The sequence below is a fragment of the Hippichthys cyanospilos genome, chromosome 6 (genome assembly GCF_059441005.1).
Source record: "Hippichthys cyanospilos isolate Australia breed blue-spotted pipefish chromosome 6, RoL_Hcya_1.0, whole genome shotgun sequence".
NCBI lineage: Eukaryota > Metazoa > Chordata > Actinopteri > Syngnathiformes > Syngnathidae > Hippichthys > Hippichthys cyanospilos.
In genome coordinates, this window is record NC_142374.1 from 20807489 (window position 1) to 20835439 (window position 27951).

Here is a 27951-nt window from a genome sequence, read left to right on the forward strand (position 1 = left end):
TTTTACTTCCAAGGCGTTGGTTTGTTTTAAAAATTTTTTCAGATAAAATATTTTTGAGCCCTTAAAAATAATTTCTCAATAACTAAGTCACAACTTTGTTAGAAAAAAAACCAACAACAAAAACAAATAGTCACAAATGTTTTGTGTAAAATAAGGTTGAATTTATGAATAGTTTTATCGTGATTAAATAAAAAATCATGAAATGTTATGAGGATAAATTTGTGAAGCTGTTTTGACTTAATTTACTTAGCAAGAATAAAACCAAAAGTAAAGTGAAAAAATAAAAAAAAAATGACATCCAGTTTTCAGTATATTCTGATATTATACACACACACACATATATATTTAACAAAGCCGTCATCAAAGAATGATACAAGCAAACCAAAAATTGACATGGTTGGTATTTATTACAGTATAGCTTGATTCAGTATTCACAAGAATGATAAAGTACAGTAATAGGTTATAACAAAACAAATATAAAATTAATGTAGATAACTGTATATATCCTTTATGAAAACAGCTATAGAATAGCATAGAAAAATAAAAATAGGCCACATTTTGGCTTTGAAAGAAGAAAAAAAAAAAAGACGGCTGACATAAAAACGCTTCACTACCAGTAAATTCAATATGAATTCCGTAGTTAAGATAAAAAAAAAAAACGAATACGACATGGCGCATAACACACATACGATAATACGGTATACTCTGATATTATACATACATATATATTTCAAAACAATGTGGCCAGATGAAAGCACACATTTACAACCACAGTGGAACTTTAAAAGCAACAGACAAAACAACAAGATTTCAAATAGGTCTCGCGCATCACTTGGGACTTAAGGTAGGCACACGTGTGCATTCTGGAGAGCCTTGAGGTCAATACATGGTTCATATTTATATTATCTCTACATACATCGCTGCGGATATTTCCAAGTATACTGGGGCTCTTGGTGAAAAGTGCTAAGACATGATGTGTGTGTATGGAGGGGAGGGGGGTATTGCACTCATGAACAAACAGTAGGAATGGTCAAACGAAGCTTCGTAAAGTACTGTGATATTTTTTGACTCCTCTAGAGGGCGATTTGGGTTTTACTCATTCAATGCCAAAGAGGCATTTTTACGTATTATTATTATTTTTTTAATCCAGACATTGTACGTATTTTATTCATCGCAAATTTCAGAATATAAGCCGCAACTTTTTTCTCATGATTTGAGCCCTGCGATTTATAGTTTATAGTATGGTAGGGAAAATAAACCTATGTCAATTAGTTAATGCGTGCAAAACCCCAGGTAAAAACATCAACATTTCATAAACATATTAAAAACGAGTCACAAAATAGTATATTAAGTACTAGTTATATATAATATACATGTATAAAATTGAATAACATCATAAATAAAATATATACTTTATATAAAAGAAAAATGAAATTGTATTTAACTTTGGAGTGACGTGACTTAAGCTACTGTAATTACGGCCATAATCTCTGGCGAGGCTAACGATGCACGTGCCTTCTTCGTATTTCTTTGTTTTCATAGTAATCATCTTCTTAACATTACGGGCAATCTTGGGACCCACGGCTAATGTATTAAAGTTTGAATCAAGCACTAAAATGCACAATAAATACGATATCGTAAGCACTCGCATGAGATCAAGTCTTAGTGACGCCGACCAATCGCAGACCAGCATCTTAGGGACGCCATGACGCCGACCAATAGCAGATCAGCATCTTCGTGACGTACGCAGTGGCGCGAGTAGTGCACGCACAACTGACCGCCACGTTTGAAAATTGTAATTGTTGTTGATGCCGTAAGGCGGGAAAAAGGCCGTAACAAGGGGACGAAAAAAATCATATTCCACTTCGTAACGGGAAAAAAACATAAGCAAAGAACGCCAAAAAAATGTCCTTTGTAGTAAGTAGCTAGAATTGAATGTCCCAAGGGAAAAAAAATAAGTGGGACTGAATGAGTTAAACCTCATCCATTTCTATCGAGAGGAGAAAAAATATCAAGTGCTTCATGAAGCTTCATTTTCCCATCATTAACAGAGATTTTTCACTTCGATTTGGAGGTTCGAATGTGGCTTTCTGGTGCGGATTTTAAGTTCACGGAACACGCAAAATTGTCCTCAGATGGGAACGTGAGTGTGAATATCGGTTGCGCAGTATAGAAAATGGATGGAATGTGCGAGGGAATTGGCGGTGTGTCATAGTGTGTTTGTTGTATTGTGCGAAGTTGCACAAAGAAGGTCTTTCGCTGCTCGCTCGTACCAGCAACTCTGACTTCCAATTTGTGCTAAAACAACTCTGAAGTACGGACTTAAACCCATCGGGATCGATTTAGCAGCCACGTTTGCTCCCCGTTAAGAAAATTGTGCATTTATTTAAATGAAAATTTTACCCACCATGGAGAAAAAAACCCCCACATAAACAGAGGTAATAAAAAAAAAAAACCCCTGCTTATTTTGTGGGTCACTATTTACAGTTTCACATATTTGTCAATATTTGCTGAAAAATTCACCTGCAAGCATTTCTGTATACTTTTGTGCTGTTTCTAGAACACCCTAACAAGCTGAAAAAAGTAGTAATCAATATAAAGGAAGTGGAGGTGCGACGATTCATCGAAAACTAATCGATAATCAAAAATCGGCGATCATTTTTTCGAGCGATTAATCATTTTGAGACTAAAATTATAGCCCCTCGGCTGGAAATATTCTCAGATTTCTAGTGCTCTATTTTTAGTCCTCTATAAATGATTTTTGATTTATGAGTATATTTTAGTCCTCTATAAATGCACATTATCATTGTTAAATCAAGACAAGATATTTAAAACATTTGCGTTTACTTTGGAAAACAATTATCAATATTTTAGCTTATTTTCTGACAAGTTACACAGCAAACCAGCAACGAATAATAATTGTTTTTCCTGCACTGAGAAAATATCCTGTTTTTGAATAAAAGGATATAAAATTTCAAACAAATTTAAAAAAATCTGAATAATCAATTAATTGACAAATCAATTGATTCATCAAATAATCGCTCACTGCAGCCTTATAAGGAAGTATGTGATAAATGTGATAAATCTCTGAGACTAATATCCATATATGTAGGAGCTTAGTTTAAACAGGGTTATTAGTGGAGAGTCTTCACCACATGTATATATGAGCAAATATTTTTCATGATAAAGTTGTGAGAAGAGTTCAATATGGACCCCTTTTTTTCTGGAATGTAGTTCTATTAAAGGTTGAAACTTATTGAACATCTAAAAAAAAAAAAAAAAGTTCCGGTGTCAACTATCTAATTTAGACCTTTGCTTTGCTCACATGCGAAGAGCGGGAATTTATTGTATAGTCATCTAAAAATTATGAATGCTTTCCCAAATTATAGTTTGCGCAGAAAAGGTTAATAGAAAAAAAAAGTTTACTGGTTGGGCTGCCAGGCAATGAGAAAAAAAAAACAAAAAAACAACACACTCACCAGTTGTTTGCTGGGCTTCTCTCTCACACACACACACACACACACACGCACACGCGCACACACACACACGGTCACATGCTGACAAAATGGTCCCAGGAAAGAAAAGAACAGCATTTGTCCAGAAGCGTGTCTTGCAGCGAACAGCAGATTTTTGTTTGCGCGAGGAGAAGGTGCGGAATAAAGCGGAGCTCACTGATTGGCCGGGAGCAGGCCTTGCCTTTGAGCGTGCTCCAAAATGGCGTTGTAGCAGAAGTAGTACTGGTCCGGGGTTTGGATACTGAAGGCTCTCTGTGTTCTCATGCGTCGCACCGTCTGACACACGTTCAACGAGCCCACGTCTTGCAGCTGGGACAGACAGATGTCCAAGGCGCAGAACGTACCTGAGGAAGGAGAAAAAGGATAAATAAAAAAAATTATTAACTGGTGCTTAGCAAGTCGGTCGCATTGTTATTAGATTCTGGTTTCCAATCTTGGCTCCAGGCCCTTTGAGAGAAAGTAGTTTGTTTTTTTGCTTTGACTTGAGAGCAAAAATTTGAGATGCAAGCGCACAGTCAACTAGATACAGAATATAAACAGTGTCATGGTGTAAATATTAGGTCCCAAAAGAGACCAGTTTTTATATTCTGATAAAGAATAGACAATGACAAATACATATAATAAATACAATAAAATGACTGTATTGCACCTTGCATTTTTCTGGTTATTAGGGGCAGAAATGAGGAAAAAAAATAACAATATTTTTTATAAGCCAATATACATACTAAGCTAAAATTGTATTGCTTCTCTTCAGTGATTCTTTTTTTTTAACCTTCAACAAGTTTCCTGATTATCACTACTACTTTCTCAATGACAATAATAATAATGATTAAAAAAAAAACAAAAAAAACTTTCCAACCTTTGAAAAACTGGTCTTAGAAAATATGCATCTTGCTGGGAGTCCTACATAAAAGGACATAACCCCCCCACCCCTCAAAAAACTTTTTCAACATTTGTATACCAAGAATTCAGAAGTTTAAAATGAGCTTCCTTAGCTTTTATCTTCAAACCAAGAGCACCATCTGGAGGAGTAAAGAATAATTACAAGTGCGTTATGAAGCTTCATTTTCCCAAGCCAAGATTAGTGATGAACAAATGAAGCTTCATGAAGAATTTGTGATTATTTTTGAATGCTCTGGATGGGACTTTTTGTTTAAAGTAGCAGTGAAAATTTCACGTGTTTCATTAGCTTTTATCTTCAAACCAAGAGCACCATCTGGAGGAGTAAAGAATAATTACAAGTGCGTTATGAAGCTTCATTTTCCCAAGCCAAGATTAGTGATGAACAAATGAAGCTTCATGAAGAATTTGTGATTATTTTTGAATGCTCTGGATGGGACTTTTTGTTTAAAGTAGCAGTGAAAATTTCACGTGTTTCATTAGCTTTTATCTTCAAACCAAGAGCACCATCTGGAGGAGTAAAGAATAATTACAAGTGCGTTATGAAGCTTCATTTTCCCAAGCCAAGATTAGTGATGAACAAATGAAGCTTCATGAAGAATTCATAATATTTTTGACTCCTCTGCATGGGACTTTTTGTTGAAAGTAGCAGTGAAAATTTCACGTGTTTCATTAGCTTTTATCTTCAAACCAAGAGCACCATCTGAAGGAGTAAAGAATAATTACAAGTACATTGCATGAAGCTTCATTTTCCCAAGCCAAGCTAGTGATGAACAAATGAAGCTTCATGGAGAACTCGTGATATTTTTGACTGCTCTAGATGGTACTTTCTGTTTAATGTAGCAGTCGGAACTTTATATTTCAGTGCTGAGGCTTCCTCACCTGTCCTCCCGATCCCAGCGCTACAGTGGACCACCATGGGGGGTCCCTGCGGATGTCCCGTCCACTGAGGTCCCAAAGCTTTGATCATATTACATTGCTCCCGCTTCACGGCCGCCAGGAAGTCGATGAGAGTCACCGCCGAGGTGGGGACGCCGTAGTCGGGCCAGCTGAGGTACTGGAAATGACTCACTTGTCTCTGTTCGCAAGTCTGTTTTGGACCATGGGGACATCTTAGCTACATCTGTCAGATGTTGAAAAAAATGAAGAGTGGTTTTACCTCAGTGTTGTGCAGCTCGAGGATGGTGCGGTTGTAGTGGGTGTGGTGGTCCACCCTTTGATTGACCACTGCTATGTGGTCGTAGACCTCCTGCCCGCCTTGGTCCAGAGGCCAGTACTGTCCACATTTCCGTCGGCTGCCTTCCTCTGTCCTGCAACCATGAGCAACTTTAGATACTTTTCCCGCAAACTTTACAACCCAAAAGTAGTTCACTTTTAGGTTCTACCACAACTCGCCACAATTGCTGAAAAAAAAGTCACCTGGTTGTCATGACAACAACAAGCACTCTTTGTTCCCAAACCATTCTCCAAAAGTCACCGTAGGTCTTTTCCAGTGGACCTACAAATTGTGAGAGACAATATTAATATCAGTTCATATCCCGAAGCTCAGGTTTTCCAAAAATCTAATTAGTTGCAAGTGTCAAATCTTCACACTTAAATGACAAATTGGTGTACCACACAGCTCGATTCTTGGTACACATGTATTTTCAATAAACACACTTTTTTTTCAACTATGAAAGTTAATGACCCGCACATTTACACAACATGTAGTTCCAAGAAGTTCATAAAAAATATTCGGAAGCATATTTGCGTAAACAATAACAAAAGTTGCTGAATCGCAAAATCAAGGTTGTGCACAAGTGGCAGACAGATTTTAAGTAAGTATACATTTTTACTGTCCATTTTGCACAGGATTAATTTTTGAATAAACGCTTGTTGGGCCCATGACTTAAAATCGTAACCTTCCAAAATTACTGAAAAGAAAAATTAAGATTTTATTTAATGGCAACATATACCACCCATTTCTAGTTGGACATTTCTGATCGAACATATTGGCCATCTTTGAGGCCTCCTGAAAAGCGATAATTTTGGAGCTATGAGGATTCCATCCGAAGTTTAAGAATCGCATTTAGTTTATTTGTATGATGCTTCTATGTCCCCTTTTATTTCAAATGAATAACAGCCACAAATATCGGTTACCGGCATCCCTAATAATCAAATTCGTCCTAACAAAACAAAAATTTGCATCTGTAAAATGCGCGCTTTCCTGCCAGCGTACCTTGAGTCCCGATATACGCGTTCTTCTGTTTATAGCCATCCATGAAGCTGGCGTTGATGTAGTCAGATCTCTGTTGGAAAACATTTCTCAATGAAGCACTTTACGGACAAAGTCGAGCTCGGGTGGGCCAACGCCAAACCTCGTTCCTCCTGGGTTTCAGGCGGACTCTCGTTTGATCGAGGCACAGAACGTCTCCATATCGATTCCTCTCCAGATTGTAGACGGCTCTGTAAACAAAACCAAAACAAAATCATCATGGGCTCCAAGGTTTCATCATTTTTTTAGAAATTTTAATGAGCTCACTGTGCACAGTGGAAGGTTCCGGGCGGCGCCTCTTTGCGTAGCTCCTCGTACTCCATGTGGATGCCGGAGCGCTGAAGCCTGCCGAGGTGCGTCAGCAGCTCTTGCGGCCGCATGGATTCGGGGCCTGGGACGTGAACGGACGAGTCCTCCAGGGGGATGCCCACCAGCTCGTCCACGGGGTCCACGCGGCCGTTCTGGCCCGCCAGAAGCTGCTGGTTCCAGCTGAAGGAGTCCAGGGGAAGCAAGCCGCCCAGGTGCTGGGGGAGGCAGTCCCTGGGGAGGTGCTGGCGCAGCTCGGCCATCTTTACCATCTGAACCTGGAGATACGTTCCAAGAAGCCATGCTGAGTTCAAGCTGTCAGTGAAGGGCAATTTATTTATTTATTTTTTACTTTGTCCTGTTTATTAACGCCGTAAAATGTTATTATTGTGTCTATAATTAATTTGAAAGCTCAGTTATTTTTCTTGCACGATTCATACCTTTAAAAACAAAATAGTCATAACAAATCCTGTGCTCGAGGCTAGGCTAACAACCAATCATACGACGTTCACAAGCTGAGCTTTGATTAGTCGATACCTTAGCCATCAGAAAGTCCTTTTAGATTAACAGCAAATGGCACAATGTGATTTGAAAAAAAAATCATATCTGTGACTATGGCACTCCTTGCCCTCATGCAATTATAGTACCTTATTGACAAAAATATTATGTAATCCCAAAAATCCTTTACCCAACTGTGGGCTGGGCAATAAATCTAATTAAATGTGTTATTTTGACCCTTGTGAAGTATTTTGTCTAATTTTTACCTCAAAGGCATTTCACATCAAATGAAATGCAAAGAAAGAAAACACGAGGGAGCTGAAATTTCACCCAGATGGTGACAATTTGTTTTCTTAACCATTGTGTGATATTTTGTCCAACCTTTTGATCTTAACATCAAAGGCAAACACATCAAAAGTATTGAAAGAAAACACCAGGGAGCTGAAATTTCACCCAGATGGTGACCACGTGTCAAAATTCAACATGGCGTGACAACTTCTTTCCAGGAGTGTACCATCCCTTGGTTAAAATACTGAGAGAATTACGTGGCATAAAATGACCCAAAGAATGTGACCCGAATACCTAAATGAGCTAAATTGTATTATTGAGTTTTGCATGACAGAATGCTGGATGGCTTTACAAGATGTGTGTACAAAAGTTGCTAAGACCAACTTTATTGCGACTTTTAAGCAAGTTAGGCACACGCTATAAAAAGCTATTTTTGAAAGAAAAAATATGAATATATATGAACGCTAAGTTAGTATTCAAACGGATTAAAAATCAGAATCCATATTTACATGGGATTTATTACATAAAAAAAACTTTAGCCGAAATCTTTTTTATTTTACCACCCTAATTTGTAGTAAAAATAACTAAATAATAAGACCCAAGAGATGATGTTAAAAAAAATAAATAAATACAGGAAGCTTTCTTGTCGCTTACCCGCTCTCGAAGTTTCTCCTTCAGCAGCAGACTGAGCAAGTTGTAGGGCACTCGAAACCACACCGGGGCCCCAACAATCAAAACCTTTTTCAGCCTGGCGGGGAACGCCCCCTAACAGTAAAAGTGACGGCAAATAATTCAAATAGAAAAGTGGAAAATTCCCCCTCAGATGTTGACATTTGCAATGTACTTTTATTAAAAATGTGTTGTCATCTAAAGGAACAATAAAAAGCGAACCTTCAGTAAGTTGAGAATCTTCTTGCTCAAGTCCAGCTCGAAGTTTGTGTAGTTTGAGCCGGCCATGTCGTAAATGAACACCAAGCCGTTCCTCTGGGTCTCAAAGCTGTCGACGACAAATATGGAGGTACGATCTTTTGACTGCTTATTTACTTTACATGCAGAACGTTTTCATTTTTTTGGGGGGGGACATTTCCCAGAGAAAAGGTTTTCAAGTGGTTTTTATAATAATTATTAAGTAAATTAATTAATTTAAAGAAAATGTGCATTATGCAAACCTGAAAACTAGTTTGTTTAATATGATACACTTGAAGAACAAAGATTATGAGTTGCTAAACGATTTTGTATATTTTAAAAGCAGTATTTTTTTTTTTTATCAAAAATGAATATTGTCTCCATATATCGGTTAACCATCTCCTTGACTAATTGTATCGGCCCTGAACAAAAAAAAAACCCATCAGTCCATCATTAATTTGTAAATTCCAATTTTTGTAGTGGCATTAAAATTCTTCTGTTTTTGTTAATGTGTACATTTGTAATTTTGATTGTTTGCTTTGTGTGCATTGACTTTGTCTTGTTTTATTGTTTTAAACTGAGTTATCTTAAAGTTATTGTTGTAAACGCACGCGTCCATCGTTTTAACAAGTTAAAACGAAGGTCAATAATGATAATAAAGACATTACATTCTATAATGAGCACCTCTGGTCTAATATCTTCAATTGTTTTTACATTTATCAGTTTATTCATGATTCTGGTTCCATAAAACGCACATGGCACAGTTGCAAGCTGTGCAACTGAGTTTTTTTAGTATATAAACCGAATGGTTTCCTTAATTGTGATGTGAAAGCAACGGTATTAAAAAGTGGATTGCATTTTTCCAGGATGCTGACCTCTCGACGGCACGATCCAGGAGGTAGAATAGTGCCTGCAGGACAACATGGTTACCCGTCTTGTTTGGGTGATGAAGTTTGGCAGTGTACAAGGCGATGGAGGCACCCGATGGATCCCGCGCACTCTGCAATAACACACAGAAAAATTGTATTGCAATTTCAACTGCGAAAAACAAGATTATTTCCTTGTAATCCATGTTCACCACGTTAAAAACTCCCTGAGTGAAGCTTAAATAAAATGCAACAATTTAAGAATTGACCACATGGGGGCACTAGAATTAACTTGTTTTTTTTTCCTTTTTTTTTCATAGCAGGAGGAGCAATTCTAGATTCAGTAAATGACGCTGAGTAAGGAAGACAATTTAATAGCACCCGATACAGGGATATTGCTAAAAATACTCCAGACAGGATATGAACAACGGGTGCAGCATCCGCATCAATCGGGCCGCATCAGCAGGGAAGCCAGTCGTTTACGAGCGGGATTTGCATTACAAATACCTAAAATATATCTTAATGCTGTATTTCCAGTTGACTAGGAAACATTTGATTCCAAATTAGAACATGTCACTGCTTGTAAAAGTTGTACATTCATACCTCAAACTTGCAAAGTGGAGTGATAATTAAATACAAATACCACATTTCCACAAAGAGAGCCAAGGGGCATTCAATTGCTTTATTTGGTTGCAAAGCTTCTAGGGTGGAGACCATTATTTGAGCGAGTGTATTTATGGAATACATAAACTCATTTAGGGCCAGCCATCTTTCAAACCTCGTTTACCTAACACTTGCAAAGAAATGGAAAAAAAAAGTACCTTGGATTAATTTTTTTACAAGGGCATATACACACTGTGTGTATGCCTTGTGAATGAGTTAAAGGGGTAGTCAAGTCCAAAATTTTCTTGATGATATGTTCTATGTACGTCCACTAGTATAAATATGCTACATTAATTCATATTGTGGAACATTAATTAAGCATTAAATTCCACATGTTTTTAAACAATCTCAGTGGCGGCCATTTGGTCACTTCCTGTCAACTGAAAATGACATCAGTGCCAAAAGTGCTCAGGTTGTAAATGTTGTTGACCTTACCAGCACCGTGAACTTTCCGCTGAGGAGTTCGGACCGCAGAGGTTCTTCCTGAGGCTGAAGTCTGACGATTCCTTCTTTGAGACGCGTTTCCTGGTGAAACCGCCAGGCGAAATCAGTTTGAATGAGGGCAACGCCTTTAACACAAGATGGCCACAAAAGAAGGAACCTTGCATACCCTGTAGCAGTGGAACAGCTCGATGGCTCGGAGCACGTCGAATTTGCGCGCCATGAGGAACTTGACGGCCAATTCTCTGGATAGCGGCGAGACTCCATGCTGACTGGTCCACTTGGTAATTTCCTCCAGGAATTGTCTGATGGCCTGAAAGAGATGATGCAAATGTCACAATCAAAAGAACCTACAAAAATACTTTAGCAGAATTAGCTACAAGCTGGGTGGAGGATCGTGAAGCATCCAAATCATTTATCCAGCACAAACACATGTTACATAAGCAACAATTCAGTATGCAGTTCATTTATTCAACACAAACAAACCACCTTCACAGGAGGCTAACTAATAGTATTAGCTAGCATGCTAGCTTAAATAACATACAAAGCACAAGTATCATAAACCACCTTCACTTGAGATTAAACAATAGTATTAGTTAGCATGCTAGCATGAATAACATAAAGCACAATTATCATAAAGAACAACCACATGCTAGCTTAATGCTAGCATAATATAATAAGCTAATTTATCATAAGTAACAAATAGTCTTCATAAGAGGCTAATGTTAATAGTAATGGCAATGGTATAAGCTAATACGCTATCTTAATTAATACACCAAGCACTTTTAAGTGAGACTAATCAATTGAATTAGCTAACGCGCTAGCATAAACAATATACGAAGCACAATTATATACCAAACAAACCATCTTCACATGCGGCTAATCAATCGTACTAGCTAACATGCTATCTTAAATTATACAGTGAATGCACTATTGAGGATAACCAATAGCATACACTTGCATTAGCTAAAACAAAAAAACGCCTTCACATGAGGCTCTTCGATAAACTTAGCGACCGAGTTAGCATAGATAACACAATAGCAAAAACTGTCGTGCACATGTACGTTGCTATAATTTTACACCACCCATAGTTGAATCCGCTCCCGTCATCGTCATCATCTAAAGCGTGACGCTGAAGCTTATAAATGAGCTTCCGCCAACTGTGTCAGGAGATGCTAATGAGCTTCTTGTGGAATCCGGCAGCAGCCACAGAAAAGAACCCAAGGGAAGAGGGAGCGGAACAAAAGGACCATGATCATTTCCAAGAAATCTGTGTGTGTTAACAACCAAAAATGAGGGGGCAAGTCACTTACTCACTATTTTTAGCCGTTCGCAGTTGGAAAAATATCAATTCCAAAAAAGGCCTCACTCAACCTGCAGTTCCGTAAACAAATATATACAACAGTTTATCAAAGCGATATAACTCCTATCGACTTTGATAAAGGGTTCCCTGAAACACCGTCAAATATTTAGCAGTCTGAGGGAGGTGTGTGGGGGGAGGGCATTTCAGCACCCCAAACAACGCCGCCTTCTGCTTTTTGTGGTCAGACGAGAGCCGCAAGCGCGGAGGGAGTCGGGGGGGAAGGGGTTGGGGGGGTGCAGGAAGTCCACTTATGGGATTCTCTTTAGAAGTACAAAACGCTCAGTGAGGGGCGGCGGGGCCTGAAGACAGGATGCCGCTGTGTCTGCGCTTCCCTCTCTCACTCTCGAGGAAAGACGACTAGACATAAAGCTTCTGCTCTGTTCCCGGGCCTTAACATGCACAACGTGAGCTAGCAGTGCACCTGACACTTTAGATCCATCGGAGCGCTCCATTTGGTCTCACTAGGCAAAATAGGGGCTCGTCTCGTTTTACACTCCTGAGGGTAAATATCTGTCATAGTGTTTAGCGGGAAGCTTACATCATTTCGTATCCAATCAGGAGTATAACAACGTCATTGATAGGCCTAAAGTCAAGTTCAGTCTCATAAGGCTTTGCGCCAAAGGCAACTTCCTGTCAGGTATGCTCCCCGTGACCCTGACTTCCTGGAGCAGACACTTTTGTTTGGTTCCACAGGAGGGGGGCTGCTGGGATCAAATCCACGGATCCGTTCTGGTGCGGCGTCGGCGCGCCGATAGCCAAGGAGTCACTTATTTGTTTCCTTGAGGATGCATAAATATTTACCTGATTGAGGCAGATGTTTCCTCTCAGTGTTCCGCAATGTTGGATTATCAAGGAGAGGCAATTTCCATGACCGCTGTTCCAACAAAACTGCATACTTGAGTTTGGACAATGTTTTGAAAAATTATCCTGCGGGGGAAACGATACCTGACACCCATTTCTCCCTGGCACTGACGTCTTCATTTCTTGATAGCGGAGCACCATCATCGTTTGTTAATGCATACTAACTTTTGCATACTCCTTTTCTCGCTCGTAAAATTTGCATTTTCATCAAGCGTTACCCTTTTTTGGGCCCATACACATTTGTCGTTATGCAAAAAGTCACTATAAAACAACTTAGCAATATGTTATTCAGGTTCCAATTAATTTGCTCTTAATTTGAAAAAAGTAAAGTAAAATGAAGTAAAAGTAAATGAAGTGCATTTGTACAGAAAGTGCTTTTATCTATACCAGATGATGCTCATAATGCTTTATAAAGGCTCACACGAACTCATTCAAAGAAACAGTACTGCTATTGTCACAGTATAAAAAATACATGTACAAATATCCTGTAACCCCTTCCAAAGTACCTTAATGCGCCCCTAGTGTTACTCGTACCCCTCATTTGTTTATGATACTTAAAAAATACAAGCAAAAATATCCTGTAACCCCCACCAAAGTGCTTTCATGCACCCCTAGTGTTACTCGTACCCCCTATTTGTTTATGATACTTAAAACATGTGCAAAAACTATCAATGCGTGTTCAGGTTCAAGCTAATTTAAAATCAGCATACATTATCAGACAGGATTTGTTTTGAAAGAAATCAAACCTTGAAATCAATATTTGTTGGGTTTATTTTGTTGATTAAAATCATAATAATCCAGAATGACATTTTACTTATATTTTGATTGTATGGGCCAGCCCTCTATACAAATTAAAATGTACATTTCGAGACCGCTAGTTTCTCCCTTTTGTTTGAAAACAGAACAGATCAAAAAACTCTGCATGCAACACATCCAACGCCTGATGGGAAGCTCAGCAACGTTTTCCCCCCGCAAGCATGAACGGGATTTGAAAAAGCATTTGCCTATGTTGTGTTTGGTAACACGCCTGCCAAATAGTCAAATAGCAGCTGTAGCCTGGCTTCCATTTAGGACGACGCGGTCGATGCCCAAAAACAGGAAGTCGATAACAACGCTCTAGGCGCTCTCTTCCCACTTTCTCTGCTTCCTGGGTGCACATGCAACACACATGTACAAAAGCACATGCTACACACACACACACGTGCGCTCTGTAACTAACCCCGCCCCTCAAAATCCACAGTCTCGTGGAAATGCTTTTAACAGCTGCTTGAATGAAGTTCCGCTTTGACTGCGTGCGTTCTATTGACATACACACACATCATTGGAACCCCCCACCACCAAAAAATACCCCCCCCAAAAAATGATGATGTCACACAGGAAATGAAGTTGCCAGATTCGGCTTTCTACCGGCTAAAAAAATTATCGTTAGGCAGAAATAACCATCGAAAAAACATGCTAACTCCGAATGGGAATTTGAGGTCACAAAGTGACCTCAGTCTAGGCGTAATTTCTTCGTCCATTCTCTGGTTGGAACCTACACCAGCTGACTTTGGGCGGTGTGTACCTCGGAATTGTTGTCAGTCACTTGTTGGGCACATACAGTCAGAGATTTTTCCACTCATTATCACGTCTACAATAAATGTAAGACAATTAACCGATGAGGCACGTTTTTGGAATGTGGAACGAAGAAGCCAGAGTACTAGGTAGTCATTGTTCTACATTTTAAGGGATACTAAAAATTTTTTCGGCATTTTCAGCAGTGAGAACAAATATTAGTTGTCAATAATGAATGTGATGGCTACATTAATGTCTTTAAAAAGATTTTCTACACTTGCTGTCAAATCAAAATGATCATACACGCTCAAGGCTCAGGCAATGACCAATCATGACTCGGCTTTTGTCTGGGTTGGGTCATGTCATGTGGTCGGGAATAACTGGTCTCGGTGTACCTAATGTTTAGGATGGGAAATACATCCCCTCCCCTTGAGAATTGTTTTTAAAACTATAAATGTCCTCCCAACAGGGCTCACCTATTTTCTGGCTTTGGTCATGTGACGTGAGCCTTGAAAACAGTTGATGTCATTTTGAGGTCGACGGCGAGGGGACATTTTTGTCTTTAAAGGTATTGATGGGACATGAATAATAATTTTCCATTTATTCGCAGAAAAAATATGATCTTATTATTTCTGAAAATGGCTAAAAGGTTCAGTATTCCCTTTAAAGCTGAAAGAAGAGATGGGTACAAATACATGGTATCAGGCTGATATCAGGCTTTTTCAGGATATTAGATACTCCTCGAGGCCATCGATACCAGCCACTGATACTTGGGGGGAAATGACCATGTAAGTTTTCCTTGCGAGTAATTAGTGTTACACTGCGACCGTAAAAAAAATCACGTGCGTCTGGAACAAAATGTGGTATAAAACATGTCTAAACTGTTCAGAATATTACAATAGCTCGTGGTTTGGTATAACCAGGTATCGGATTCTTACTGTATAATAACCTCAAGCGAGACTCTAGTATTGATTTCTGCAAGCGGAGACACGCTAACACACGTACCTTGTTGCAAAAGTTCATTTCAAGACTGCCTTATTTGTTATTTGAATTTGTTTTAGGATGATGGGCGGTGTCCAAATGTGATTTTGTCACTGACTTTGACATGTTTTGCATATTCTCTCTTACCCAGGCTACAATGAATAAAATTGTTGTATTTTTGTTGAAAACATACTCACAAGAAAGTGTATTTTAATGCTGATACTTCAGTCAACAAAAATGTCGGACTTATAAACCATTTGCCTCAGTTATGCCTGTCAGCTTGAGTAGTTGTACGTTATTTTGTATTCTCCCGCCAATTCTAATTGCCACGATTCACGGGGCGTTCGCTTCATCATTTCAAACGCCTCATTCATCTCGGCTAATTATTCGAGTCACAGCATAGTACACTTGGCAAGCACATAATTCGTTTGTACTCATAACTCTGCAAGAGATGAGAAAAGTATAACAAACTGCTCTCAGTGTGATGCAGTGAAGTTTATCAATTATGACAATAAACAGAGTATTTCATGAACAGCGCCAAAAAATTTGCTTGTTATTTTAGGCATACAATACATATGATTGAGGCCTCTTAAAATATTTACGACAGGAAAAAAAAAATCATGGCTCAACCATACATAAATGTCATTAAATGTACATGAAGTCTAGTATTCGGCCAAGAAAATGACAAAAAAAATATGGTGTGTCCTTTTTTTTTTTTTTTTTGGTCAGTAAATGGTTAGTAGGCAAAGATTTTTGCAGACTCAGCAGGTTCGGTTCCGAAAAAAATAAAAATGCATATTTGTGAATGCCAAAATGCAAATGCAACGGTTGTGCACAGTACACTCAAACAAATACAGTACTTTGTGTAGTTATACTATTTCTATTAGTTACATTATTTTTCTAGCCTGTCATTATGCATCACTGCAATTAAAGAAAAGTAATTTTCAGATTAAGTGAGACCAAGTTCACCTGTTGATATCTCACGACATGGAAATGTGTTAGAATTACACACTAGTCTAGGGGTACTTCATGTTTTGGCTAAAAAAGTAACACCCTCCTTTCATACCTTTTTTAAAAAAAATATATAGATCGCATTGTTATTGTGCATGTGAATTGAATTTAATGAAACCTTGACTGAATGCTACGATAAAAAATACGTACGCACACACGGATTCGTGCACAGCCACCCCTGGCCACCAGAGTGAAAATTTTCTGGCTACGCCCCTGCAGCTAACGGCATTGAAGGGTTAGCGTTATTAAAAAAATAGATGAATGCATTTTTTGCATCGGTCATATGACATTCTTAATGGGGAACGTGTAGTTAAGTTGTTGCTTTACGTAACAAACTCGTACTGTTTAACTAGTAAAAATGATGCGTTTAAAGACCAACCCCAAAACGGGGGAAAGCGCTTTCCTTCAAAAGACGATTATTTTCATGAAATGCGCATATTTTCCAAAGCTGCAATGCCCCCCACCCGCTCGAGGGGGGCTCGGGTGGGTATTCCACATGCGTGAAGGGGTTCTTGCGCCCCACAACGACTCAAACACACATGGGAACTGTCGGTGATGCAATAATGCGCCACAAATCGATAACAGCAGTTCCGCTCGGCTTTTCGGGCAACATTTCCGTCCGCATTCGATCGCTGACACGGTCCCATTTGCTCGAATTGAGAACATGCACGAATACAAAGGGCCTACCTGTTCTTCTTCGGCCGACAAAGTAGCTGCCATGGTACCAGTTCGGTCACCGCACAGGAGGAGGAGGAAGAAGCAAGCTTCTGGGGGGTCGTTGACTGTTCGGTCCTGTTTTTTTTTCCAAGGATAATTAACTCAAATGTTCCATCTAAAAAAAAAAAAAAACAACAACCTCACAATAACACGACAACGCGGCTCTGGTGTAAGTTTCCAGTAAGCTCTTCCATACTAGAGGGGGACAAAAAAAAAACAAGGCCTGATTATGGATGTTCGGCCGCCTTCGGAACCGTCCCCTCCTGTCCAGCCTTAGCCTAGCTTTAGCCTAGCCTAGCAGCGCGGATCTCCTTCGACTTCTTCCAGCCATGGAGATTCTTTTTTTTTTTTATCGGACAGCCTTGAACGCCTCCTTTTTTGCTGCCTTGCAAATGAGGCCAGTGACTAGCCAGCCACTTCTTCCGCGCTTCTCTTACACCCTGGTGGTCAGCACTGGAACTGCAACCACAGGGTCACCCACCCATTGCATTCATTCATAAATACAGCTAAGCAAAACAGGAGCATGGAACATTTAAAATACATTGACGTACAAACATTTCTTGTGTAAATTATAGTTTCCTAAAACAAAATATACGAAGCACTGGTGATATATCCAATTTCTTCCCTTTTTATTTCCAAATTCTGTTGTCCTGTTTTTATTTTTTTTGTCCTGTTCCTCCCTTTCGATGCCCAATTTACAGAAAAGATAAAATGAAATTTGATGAAATTGTTGTGGTCGTATTCTTTGTTATTTTCTTTATAATTATTGAAAGATATTTTTTTCTTTAATCAGTCACGTTGCAACTACTATTAATCTGTTTACAGAGGAAGACCAACCCCATTTTTTTCTTGAAAATAATGTTCTATAGTACCGACATTCACAGTAATATATATATATATATATATATATATATATATATATATATATATATATATATATATATATATATATATATATATATATATATATATATATATATATATATATATTGGAAATATGAATTGGAAAATAAATCCAAATGTGTTTTAACCATTTTACAGGGTGACTATTTTGTCACTTGACTGAAATTACGGTAGCGAATGGCTCAGGTAACAACCAATCCGTTTTTTTAGCTTGGTCATGTGACATTCGCAAACTGAGTCGTGATTGGTTAATACCTGAGCTATGAGAAAACATGACGGTGGTCTCCCCTAAAATGTGTGTGTGTGTGTGTGTGTGTGTGTGTGTGGGGGGGGGCAGTTGGTACTTTTAAATCTATTTTTGCTCGCTCAAAATCTTTCTTTGCTCATTCGCGATTGTGGCACAAATATAATTCCATACTATCCCATAATCACAGTGTTAATGAAAATCCGGTGTTTAGACTAGCGAGGCTGCATTGAACATTTTTTTGGGGTTTGGTTTTGCCTTTAAGCGTTTTGTATACACAGCACAGGTCAAAAGTTTGGAAACACCCTTAAAATCATCTATTTTTCTCCCCAAACAGTCGTTTGTCTTTGACAAAATGAAGAAACACTAAAGGAATTATTGGGTGAATAAGTCAACCCTAACAAAATTGTAGATTGATCAAAGTACGCACAAATACGTAACCGCTTCCCATAAAACGGCAGTAAGAGCAGGCTCTTTTTGTGGCAGCGGCATGCAGTGTGGCGACTGTGTGGCAGCTGCCACCGAGAGCCACGGGTAGCCACACTTGATGCCACTAGTAGCCACTCTTTCCGAGGCATTTCCATGTTCGTCTGTGGCTGCTGCCACCGGTAGCCACACTTGATGCCACCAGTAGCCACTCTTTCCGAGGCATTTCCATGTTCGTCTGTGGCTGCTGCAACCGGTAGCCACACTTGATGCCACCAGTAGCCACTCTTTCCGAGGCATTTCCATGTTCGTCTGTGGCTGCTGCAACCGGTAGCCACACTTGTTGCCACTCTTTCTGAGGCATTTCCTTGTTCCCTCTGTGGCTTGGCTTCACCTCCACGTTATTCTTTTTCGTGTTAGACTTGCAATGTATTGTTGTTGGTTTGTATAGTTGCTTTTATTTCACCCATTATTGTGTGGATTCCTCTTTCGTCGTTGCTGCCATTGCATTTTCCTCGGTCTTTTTTTTTTTTATAAATGTTTCTCTTATTTTCATTTCATGTTTGTTTTTTAGATGTACTGGTATTGTATCTTATTTAGTGTGGACTGTGTTTTCATTTATTCACATTTGTATTATGTTCTATCACGCAATGACCGGAAGAGGCGTCTCCAGAGTTACTACGAGCGATGCAAACGAGTAGTCACGGTCGATGCAAATGAGTAGTCACGGTCGATGCAAATGAGTAGTCACGGTCGATGCAAATGAGTAGTCACGATCGATGCAAATGAGAAGCCACGAGCTATCCAATGAGCTGCAAGCAATGGCCGACATTTCACCGGCTATCCAATGCGCGGCAGGTAATGGCTGACTGGGCGTCAATATATTGTAATACGGGGACTCCCCGTCGCCCAGCTGTCCAGTGAGCTGCAAGCAATGGCGGACGGGGCGTCTCCCGACGTGTCTTGAGCATGCAAATGAGTAGGCTGTTACCAGTATGTTGCTCAGTTTGTAAGTTTTTGGTTTGTTTCCCCCTGGCGTTGTTGTTGTTTTTGTTAATTTTTGCATTGTATTGCGTTCTTTTATATTAATAATAATAATTAATTGTGAATGCGTGTTGCTAAACGTCTTAGTTTCAATTAATATGACATTTTGCTATGTCGGCCATTGCTTGCAGCTCATTGGATAGCTCGTGGCGTCTCATTTGCATCGATCGTGACTACTCATTTGCATCGACCGTGACTACTCATTTGCATGGATCGTGACTACTCGTTTGCATCCATCGCGACTCTTTTTTATTATTATTATTAATATAAAAGAATGCAATACAATGCAAAAATTAACAAAAAAAACAACAACGCTAGGGGGACACAACCAAAAACCTTAAAACTGAGCAACATACTGGTAACAGCCTACTCATTTGCATGTTCAAGACACGTCGGGAGACGCCCCGTCCGCCATTGCTTGCAGCTCACTGGACAGCTGGGCGACGGGGAGTCCCCGTATTACAATATAGCGACGCCCAGTCAGCCATTACCTGCCGCGCATTGGATAGCCGGTGAAATGTCGGCCATTGCTTGCAGCTCATTGGATAGCTCGTGGCTTCTCATTTGCATCGATCGTGACTACTCATTTGCATCGACCGTGACTACTCATTTGCATCGACCGTGACTACTCATTTGCATCGACCGTGACTACTCGTTTGCATCGCTCGTAGTAACTCTGGAGACGCCTCTTCCGGTCATTGCGTGATAGAACATAATACAAATGTGAATAAATGAAAACACAGTCCACACTAAATAAGATACAATACCAGTACATCTAAAAAACATACATGAAATGAAAATAAGAGAAACATATTTATAAAAAAAAAAAGACCGAGGAAAATGCAATGGCAGCAACGACGAAAGAGGAATCCACACAATAATGGGTGAAATAAAAGCAACTATACAAACCAACAACAATACATTGCAAGTCTAACACGAAAAAGAATAACGTGGAGGTGAAGCCAAGCCACAGAGGGAACAAGGAAATGCCTCAGAAAGAGTGGCAACAAGTGTGGCTACCGGTTGCAGCAGCCACAGACGAACATGGAAATGCCTCGGAAAGAGTGGCTACTGGTGGCATCAAGTGTGGCTACCGGTGGCAGCAGCCACAGACGAACATGGAAATGCCTCGGAAAGAGTGGCTACTGGTGGCATCAAGTGTGGCTACCGGTGGCAGCAGCCACAGACGAACATGGAAATGCCTCGGAAAGAGTGGCTACTGGTGGCATCAAGTGTGGCTACCCGTGGCTCTCGGTGGCAGCTGCCACACAGTCGCCACACTGCATGCCGCTGCCACAAAAAGAGCCTGCTCTTTCTCTAAAACGGAGTGGATATTCGATGTTTTCATCATATTTTGCTGTCCTTCCTTGTGAGGTCAAATCGTGAGCAGGGTTTGATCGCTTGCGCGTGAGAGAGCGTGGGAGAGCTCTCTGGAAAGTACAAGTGAGTGCAGCATTTCCTGGAAAGCGACTTGTGTTGCTGACTAATACCTGGATTCCTGCAGCAAAGCTGGGTCAAGCTTCTCAGAAAAATATGATGCGGTAGATTTGTGTTGTAAGGTCACATTCTTTGAGACAGCTCAAATTTCCCTTTAGCAAAACACGATGTCAAATAATTGATTTTATTAGTGCTGTTTGAAGTTAGACAGCGAGCACAAACGGAACTTTAAAACGTTTATTTAAAAATACTACACCATGAAAAACATTTCAATGGAACAACATATATAAAAGTCGTTGATGTAAACATGTCATTACAACAGACTCGATATTGTAAACTATTGTTTTATTAGAACCTTTGTGTTGTGTATCCGAATTGATAAAAAAAGAAAGGAAAAAAAAGCATACGGCTGAACGAATGTGAATAGGGTTGCAAAATTCCAGGATTTTTCAATTTAACTTTCCACAGGAATTAATGATTTGTGAGGAATTTACAAAATTGAAGATTGGCTTTTAAGTTTCTTTTATTTCAATTTACTGCTGTTTTTAGTGCTACTGTTAATCTGTTTTGCACTTTGAGGCCAAGAGAAAGAGGCTTTTAGCATTTAAATTTTTCAATGGGACTTTGATGATATTTTAGGTTGAATTGGCGTCATTTTTTAAAAAGTTATTTTCTTTGAATGGGTTGGCTCTAGGCGTTGATTAATATTTGACTCAACATTCACGTTTTTGTCTTAATGAAAGAGCTGACTGTTCAAATATTTACAAAACTTGTGCTTAGTAATAAAGCTGTTTAAATGTTGCTTTTTGGTAGATATTATTTTTCCATCAATGTCTTGTGACTAAACCAAATGTTCCTATTTATATAAATTTCCAGAAACCGCTCCTATATTAACCTTCCGATTCCGTTAAAGTGAAATTTGCCACCACTTTGTTAAGAGGGGACGAATCGAACACTTCTGCACATTCAGAGGTTGTCCTGGGTGGTGCCTGATTAAAATTAACTTTGAATTCTCAGGGAAGCTTTTGGGAAGAATTTTTGTTCGCAAGAATCTCGTATTTGCATCAGTCTTCCATTTGCGCTTCTTGGACGTGTCTGTGGTTTTGGCAGTTGTTTTGGACGGGCGTGGACAGGTACTCCAGCTCGTAGCCGCCATCCCTGCTGGCCGGCCGCACCTCAGCGGACGCCTTCTTGTGCTCGCGGATCTGCTGCAGCTGGTGGATGGCGTACTCGGGCTTAGCGGTGAGGGGTCCCGGGGGCACCTCCACGCCCAGGATGTCGGCCACCATGTAGGGGCGCAGCCAGCCCACCAGCGGCGTGCTGCCGGGCGTGTAGTGGGTCTGGCGGTGGTAGAACAGAAGACCGTCCACCTGCCGGCAAAGTTGACGGCCCATTCGAAAGACATTTTCGCCAAGATATTACTCAGATTTCAAAGTGGCAAAAGCTCGTTAGCTAGCTCTTATATTTACTTAAATTACTCGGACACAACCAGACGTAGGAAGAGTACCTCACTTTCTATACCAGAGTATATCTAGAATCATCTAAAAAATATGAATATTTAAAATGGAAGTTAAAGACGACATTTTCTTAACCATAATATGTTCTGTTGGTCCTCAATTGTGTAAACACGGCATTCCTATTGAAATTGTAGAATACGAATTACACAACAAAATTCACCCGACATCACAGTTGCTCAGGTAACAACCAATCACAGGTCAGCTTGTGAACACCACATTGCCAAACTCAAAACATATGAACTGTGAATTTTGCTGCTTAATTCATATTCTACAACCGCATGCTCCAAAAGCAGCAATTAAAAATAATAAATAATCTATTTATGGGTTTAAAAAATAAAATAAAAAGACTGACCCAATTTGTATGAATTTGACCCATCTAACTGTGAATTTTGCTGCTTAATTCATATCCTACAACCACATGCTCCAAAAACAGCAATTAAAAAGAATAAATAATCTATTTATGGGTTTAAAAAAAAAATAAAAAGACTGACCCAATTTGTAAGAATTCGACCCATCTTTCTGTGTCATCCCAATTTTTATGGTTGTCTTGTAGAAACAACCCAGAAGGTTGGATCAATTCTTTTTAAACTCATAAATGGGTTCTTTTTGTCCAACTGTTTTTTTAAGAGTGCGATAATAATAAGAATGTCATGTTTATTCTAGTGGGGACACATAGAAAATATTATTTATTGTAAATATTTTTTGGTGAAGACTTATCTGCAGGTTTTGATCAAAATTGAATAAATAAATACATTCGAGGTGTGTGTACCTCAGGGGGTACATGAAAAATAATTGGGGGTAAGTGAGATTTTAACAAGTCTTCCGAAACTCTAATTTAATGCTTGTGAATGTCGTGAAATGATCCCTACGTTTTATTCTTTTCAAGTTAAGAGCAAATTAAATGGAACATGGGTCAACATATTTCTAAAATTCGCAGAACTTCATACGCTTTTTATTTTCTTGTTTTATAAGGGCTCACTCTTGTTTTTTGCGATGAAATGTTCCGTGATGAACATGATCACTACAAATGTATTTCTAAAATGTAATCAAACATGTACAGCAGAGTTTTTTTTTTTTTCTCCCCCCCGTCAAATAATGCCACGCGGTTAGGAGGTACGTGCCTGAAAAAATACTTAACGTGGAAAAAAGGTTAAGAATGAGTGTCTTATGGCGTTGTGCTATGTCATCGTTTTGAAATCGGGTCAACAGTAGCCACTTGTGTTCAGTCATGCGGAAGTATGCCGGTCTAGGATTGACAAACATTCTGAAAAAGTCTACGAAAACATTTTCTCACGCTGAAGCTGTACTCGGCTGCCAGGACTTTCTGGACGGACGCCGTTGTGCACTCGGTGCTCTGGAGGCTCACGAAGCGGAACTGTCGAAGCAAACAAAACCGCAAGTTTGTTTCGCCCATACACAATTTTGGCTTCCTGTCCGACAGAACACGTTCTGTAGAAACGCCACCCAAAAAAACGCAACGGAGGAAGTTGCAAGGTCAACCTGACAGATTTGATTAGATGATATTATGGACCTTCTCTGATGCGGCATTTTTTTCGGCTCTGTATGAAATGGGTCAATGGGACTTTCTGTTCTGTATCAGTGGAACAAACTCGAAATGGGGGATTCTAAATTATCACTTCAATCATCCAGACTATGCAGAAAAATGCAAGGAATCAATTACTAAACTTCAAAACTTGTCAGCCAAACCAAAACATGTTTTATCATTTAGATTCAAGATGGTTTATGACCTGGAATTGACTTTTAGTTCACAGCTGTGCATTTTCAAGCGTTGGGAGTTTCAATTTCGATATGTGTCCACAGAAAAATATTAATCATAAAGCATCCTCTTTCGGGGTTACAGGAGAGATCTCTTCACAAAAATAAACCATCAACTTAATTATTAATACATATTTGTCCCCCTAAAAAAAGTGTCAGACCTGTTCCCAAACAGAAATAATCATGAATAAATATTTGTCCACAGAAAAATATTCAACATTTGGGATTGTAGTAGAGATGTGTTACAAAAACAAATCATGAACTTGACAGGTGACGAGAGGTGGCACATGACAAATTGGGTTGAACCATTCTAGTATGGGGGGAGACTTTGTCTACTAAACCTAAAATTTGTTTATGAACTTATATTTTCCTGAAACAATTAATTCATTCAATAATTATTTTTTAAGGATTTTTGCTTGTTTTAGTTCAAATCTCGGGTACCTTCTGAAGTTCCTTCAAGTACCCCCAGGGGTACTAATACCCCCATTAGAGAACAACAGTATTAAGATATTTATTGAAATTACTTTCCTCTTGATTGATAATGTCTTCAAATTTGGCGGGCCGGATTAAAAAGCTTAATGGGCCGCATATGGCCCCCGGGCCGTAGTTTGAGATGTTAGAAGGATTTTGTTTCTCCCATTTTTTTTCCGTATGTAAGATCAGAATCAAAATGTTTCAAGGTTCAACATTTTATTGCTCCCATATGAAGAAATAAAAGAAAAGAAGGTGTTGCCACTCACAGGGTTGTGTTTGGCAATCTGGGCCAGTCCGTCCGTCTCCTGCACTTTGGATTGGAGCCAGTAGAAACGGAAATCGGTCTGCGGCGGAGAAAACAAGCGGCTGTGTCAAAACGGCGAAAAGCAACATCTGCGCCCCAGACTCGCGCCACTTTCAATCTATTCCGAACGACAATCATTCCCGGATTCGCGGCGGGATTTTCGGGAAGGGTCCGTGGTCTCACCGGGCAGTCGTAAACCGGGTGGCCTCTCCAGCACATGACGTCCAGGATGTAGAAGGTCCTGTCTGCCTCGCTGTAAATGCAGTCCAGGATGGTGGAATCTACACCGGCGACAAATTTGGGCGCAGGTCAACTTGAGTCTTGTTTGCACATAAAAACAGCCAGGGCTCGGCCTACCTTTTCCGATGGCTGAATTGTGGCGGTTTCCGCCGGGCAGCAAAGACGGAAAACGGTTCACGCAGTAGCCACTTTTTGTGTATGCCGCCGTTGAACCCTGCACACAATATAAGATATGACCAATAAATGTCAAAGACCTCCTCCAAGGCCAAATATTGATCGGGACAGTGCTAAATTGAACTTCACAGATACACACCTGCAATTGTTAGTGTCCTATGATGACCTTGATAAGTGGCAGTCGAAAGTTTGGAAGCATCATGTAATTCTTTTTTTCTTCAATATTTATAACTTGTTAAAATTGTGTCCCGAGTTAATTTGATTCCTAAAAAAAATTCCACACATAAATAATATATCTTGCTTGCTGAAAATGACATCACATGTGCTCAAGGTTCATGGAATAACCAATCACAGCTCGGCTTGTGATCGTCACATGACCAAACCCAGGTAACCGGTGAGCCGTGATTGGTTGTTATTTGAGCCTTGTGAAAGCTTTTCTTTTTTCAAAGTATTAATTGTACATCAGAAATTATTTTGTTTTTAAATAATTTTAGGCAAATTGCTGCCATTTTACCTTATGAAAGTGGTGAAATATGTATCCCTTTAAAACTATTCCCTGATTTATAAAAATTTAAAATGTGAAGAAATATTGATGGGACAAATATGTAACATTTTAGTTGATTCAAAACAGAACAGCTGATATTTTAAATTCTTCACTATTGCAACCAAAATATCGTGGATAACAGCTTTGCTCATTTTGGTATTTTCGAATTTTCTGGCTGCGTAATGTTTGACACGTCATGAATTTGGTCATAAGGTACAAAATATAGACAATAAGAGCTTATCCATTGGCCTGGAAAGCACTCTCACATTTACAGACACATTTCACGTACATTTCCGAAATCAGACACAGAAATCACGTACACTGAGGCTTAAAAAAAAAAAAAATCCCACCTTGGAGGCAATAATGAGGGATCTTTTCCCAACAGGACAAACTACGATCAGCCAATCAGAGTCCAAATCTGCTGGGACGTCCACCAACCATTCTGACAGCATGAGCTGAGAAAGAACATAGTAGGGAAGTGATGGTCAGAGCGGATTTTTTGTTCATTAAACAAAGGCGCCATCTTCTGGACGCAATGGAACATTGTAGAATCGAAGCTAACTTTCTCATGACACAACAATGAAGTAGAATTTTTGTGATGAAATCCTGGAAATTACTTACTTTATGGATTTGATTGGGAAAATTGAGGACCAAACAAACTTTGTCTCCAGAAATCACTGACCTGGTTGGCATAATGCTTTGGCAGCTTTCTTTTTTCAATATCCATCTCCTCTTCCTCAGCTTTGCCATCTTGCTCCCCTTTTCCCTTCTCCTCTTCAGATTCTTCTTGTTTCTCCATGTCCTGCTCCCCATCGCTGTCCGCTCCTGTCCAGTCGCCATCAGCCAGACGCCGCACATGGTCGACGTAGTTTAACCTTTTACTGAGATGAGAAAAGAAGGAAAATTACTGCTTGAGAAGAAAGGATGTCCGTTCTTTCTTGATGCAATTTTTTACAAATATTATGAAAGGGTCTATTGCAATTTGTACATTTTCTGCAGCTCAAGGAAGCGCCGGCGCCGCTCGCTCTGCTCCAATACGCTGTACTTGGTCTTGTACTGGGACAGCCGAGGGTGCGGGGCGGCCGTACTATTGGGCTCCTTGGACACAGCAAAGCTGGCCGAGAGGGCACGGGTCAGGTCATCCATGGGGACACTGGAAGTGGGGTCGAAACAAAACTTAACAGTGGTGTCAGTACCTTCACTTTAACATGCCAAGAAAGAAAATTAAATGCAGATGAAGAGAGGAAAAAAGTGGGCTATCTTTGAACATATAGTGTGTTATATAAACATTTATATACGGAATATTAGTTTAATAATTTCAAAATTGACGTGATGTAATTTGGATGTGATGATGTGCAGTACATAAGGTGCAAATCAAAAAGACATGAAAGGTAACAAATTAAAGTATTATACCGTTAACGTATCCACAAAGTGGCTAATTTGGCACATTACAGGGGATTCGCCAATCCTTTCCCAGTACTGCACAGTCTGTATGTGGCCAGCTAGCCGGACGGTTTATGCTAGCGGTGTGGCTAAGCTAGCTCGCAGTAGAGCCAAACGGTAGCGAGCCAAAGCAGCCATTATGCCACGTTTTAGAATCTCCTAAAAATTAACACAATGAGTAGAACGTGCAAATGTTAACCACTATCAACTATGGCGAATAAACGACAAAAAAAGTTCGTTTACCTTCGACATAGGAGAGAGCCCGTGCAGTGATGTCACATCCGCCAAAGGAGACGGAAAC

The 27951-nt window shown here is 39.6% G+C and overlaps 2 protein-coding genes across 4 annotated transcripts; both read right to left on the bottom strand.

Annotated features, from left to right (window-relative positions):
• Positions 1–388: 388 nt before the first annotated feature.
• On the bottom strand, positions 389–17545 carry ptpn9a (protein tyrosine phosphatase non-receptor type 9a). Its single transcript, XM_088418065.1, has 13 exons — positions 17095–17545; positions 10807–10950; positions 10632–10721; positions 9543–9667; positions 8653–8758; positions 8416–8526; positions 6937–7253; positions 6773–6860; positions 6634–6703; positions 5835–5913; positions 5575–5725; positions 5298–5505; positions 389–3859 (listed from the first exon to the last, which is right to left on the bottom strand). Exons 1-13 carry the CDS (start codon positions 17125–17127, stop codon positions 3669–3671), a joined length of 1713 nt encoding a protein of 570 aa, XP_088274191.1. The 5' UTR covers positions 17128–17545; the 3' UTR covers positions 389–3668.
• A 3856-nt stretch (positions 17546–21401) lies between these two features.
• snupn (snurportin 1) lies at positions 21402–27951 on the bottom strand. 3 transcript variants are annotated; one of them, XM_088418336.1, is made up of 10 exons: positions 27894–27910; positions 27621–27809; positions 27196–27360; positions 26890–27088; positions 26558–26662; positions 25607–25703; positions 25433–25530; positions 25212–25289; positions 23990–24070; positions 21402–22548 (listed from the first exon to the last, which is right to left on the bottom strand). In XM_088418336.1, the coding sequence occupies exons 3-10, from the start codon at positions 27351–27353 to the stop codon at positions 22243–22245; spliced, it is 1122 nt and encodes a 373-aa protein (XP_088274462.1). In that variant the 5' UTR covers positions 27354–27360; positions 27621–27809; positions 27894–27910; the 3' UTR covers positions 21402–22242. The 3 variants fall into 3 exon arrangements, with proteins under 3 accessions (XP_088274462.1, XP_088274461.1, XP_088274460.1); XM_088418335.1 differs by lacking the exon at positions 27621–27809 and having other exon boundaries at positions 27894–27951; XM_088418334.1 differs by lacking the exon at positions 27621–27809 and having other exon boundaries at positions 27196–27383; positions 27894–27916.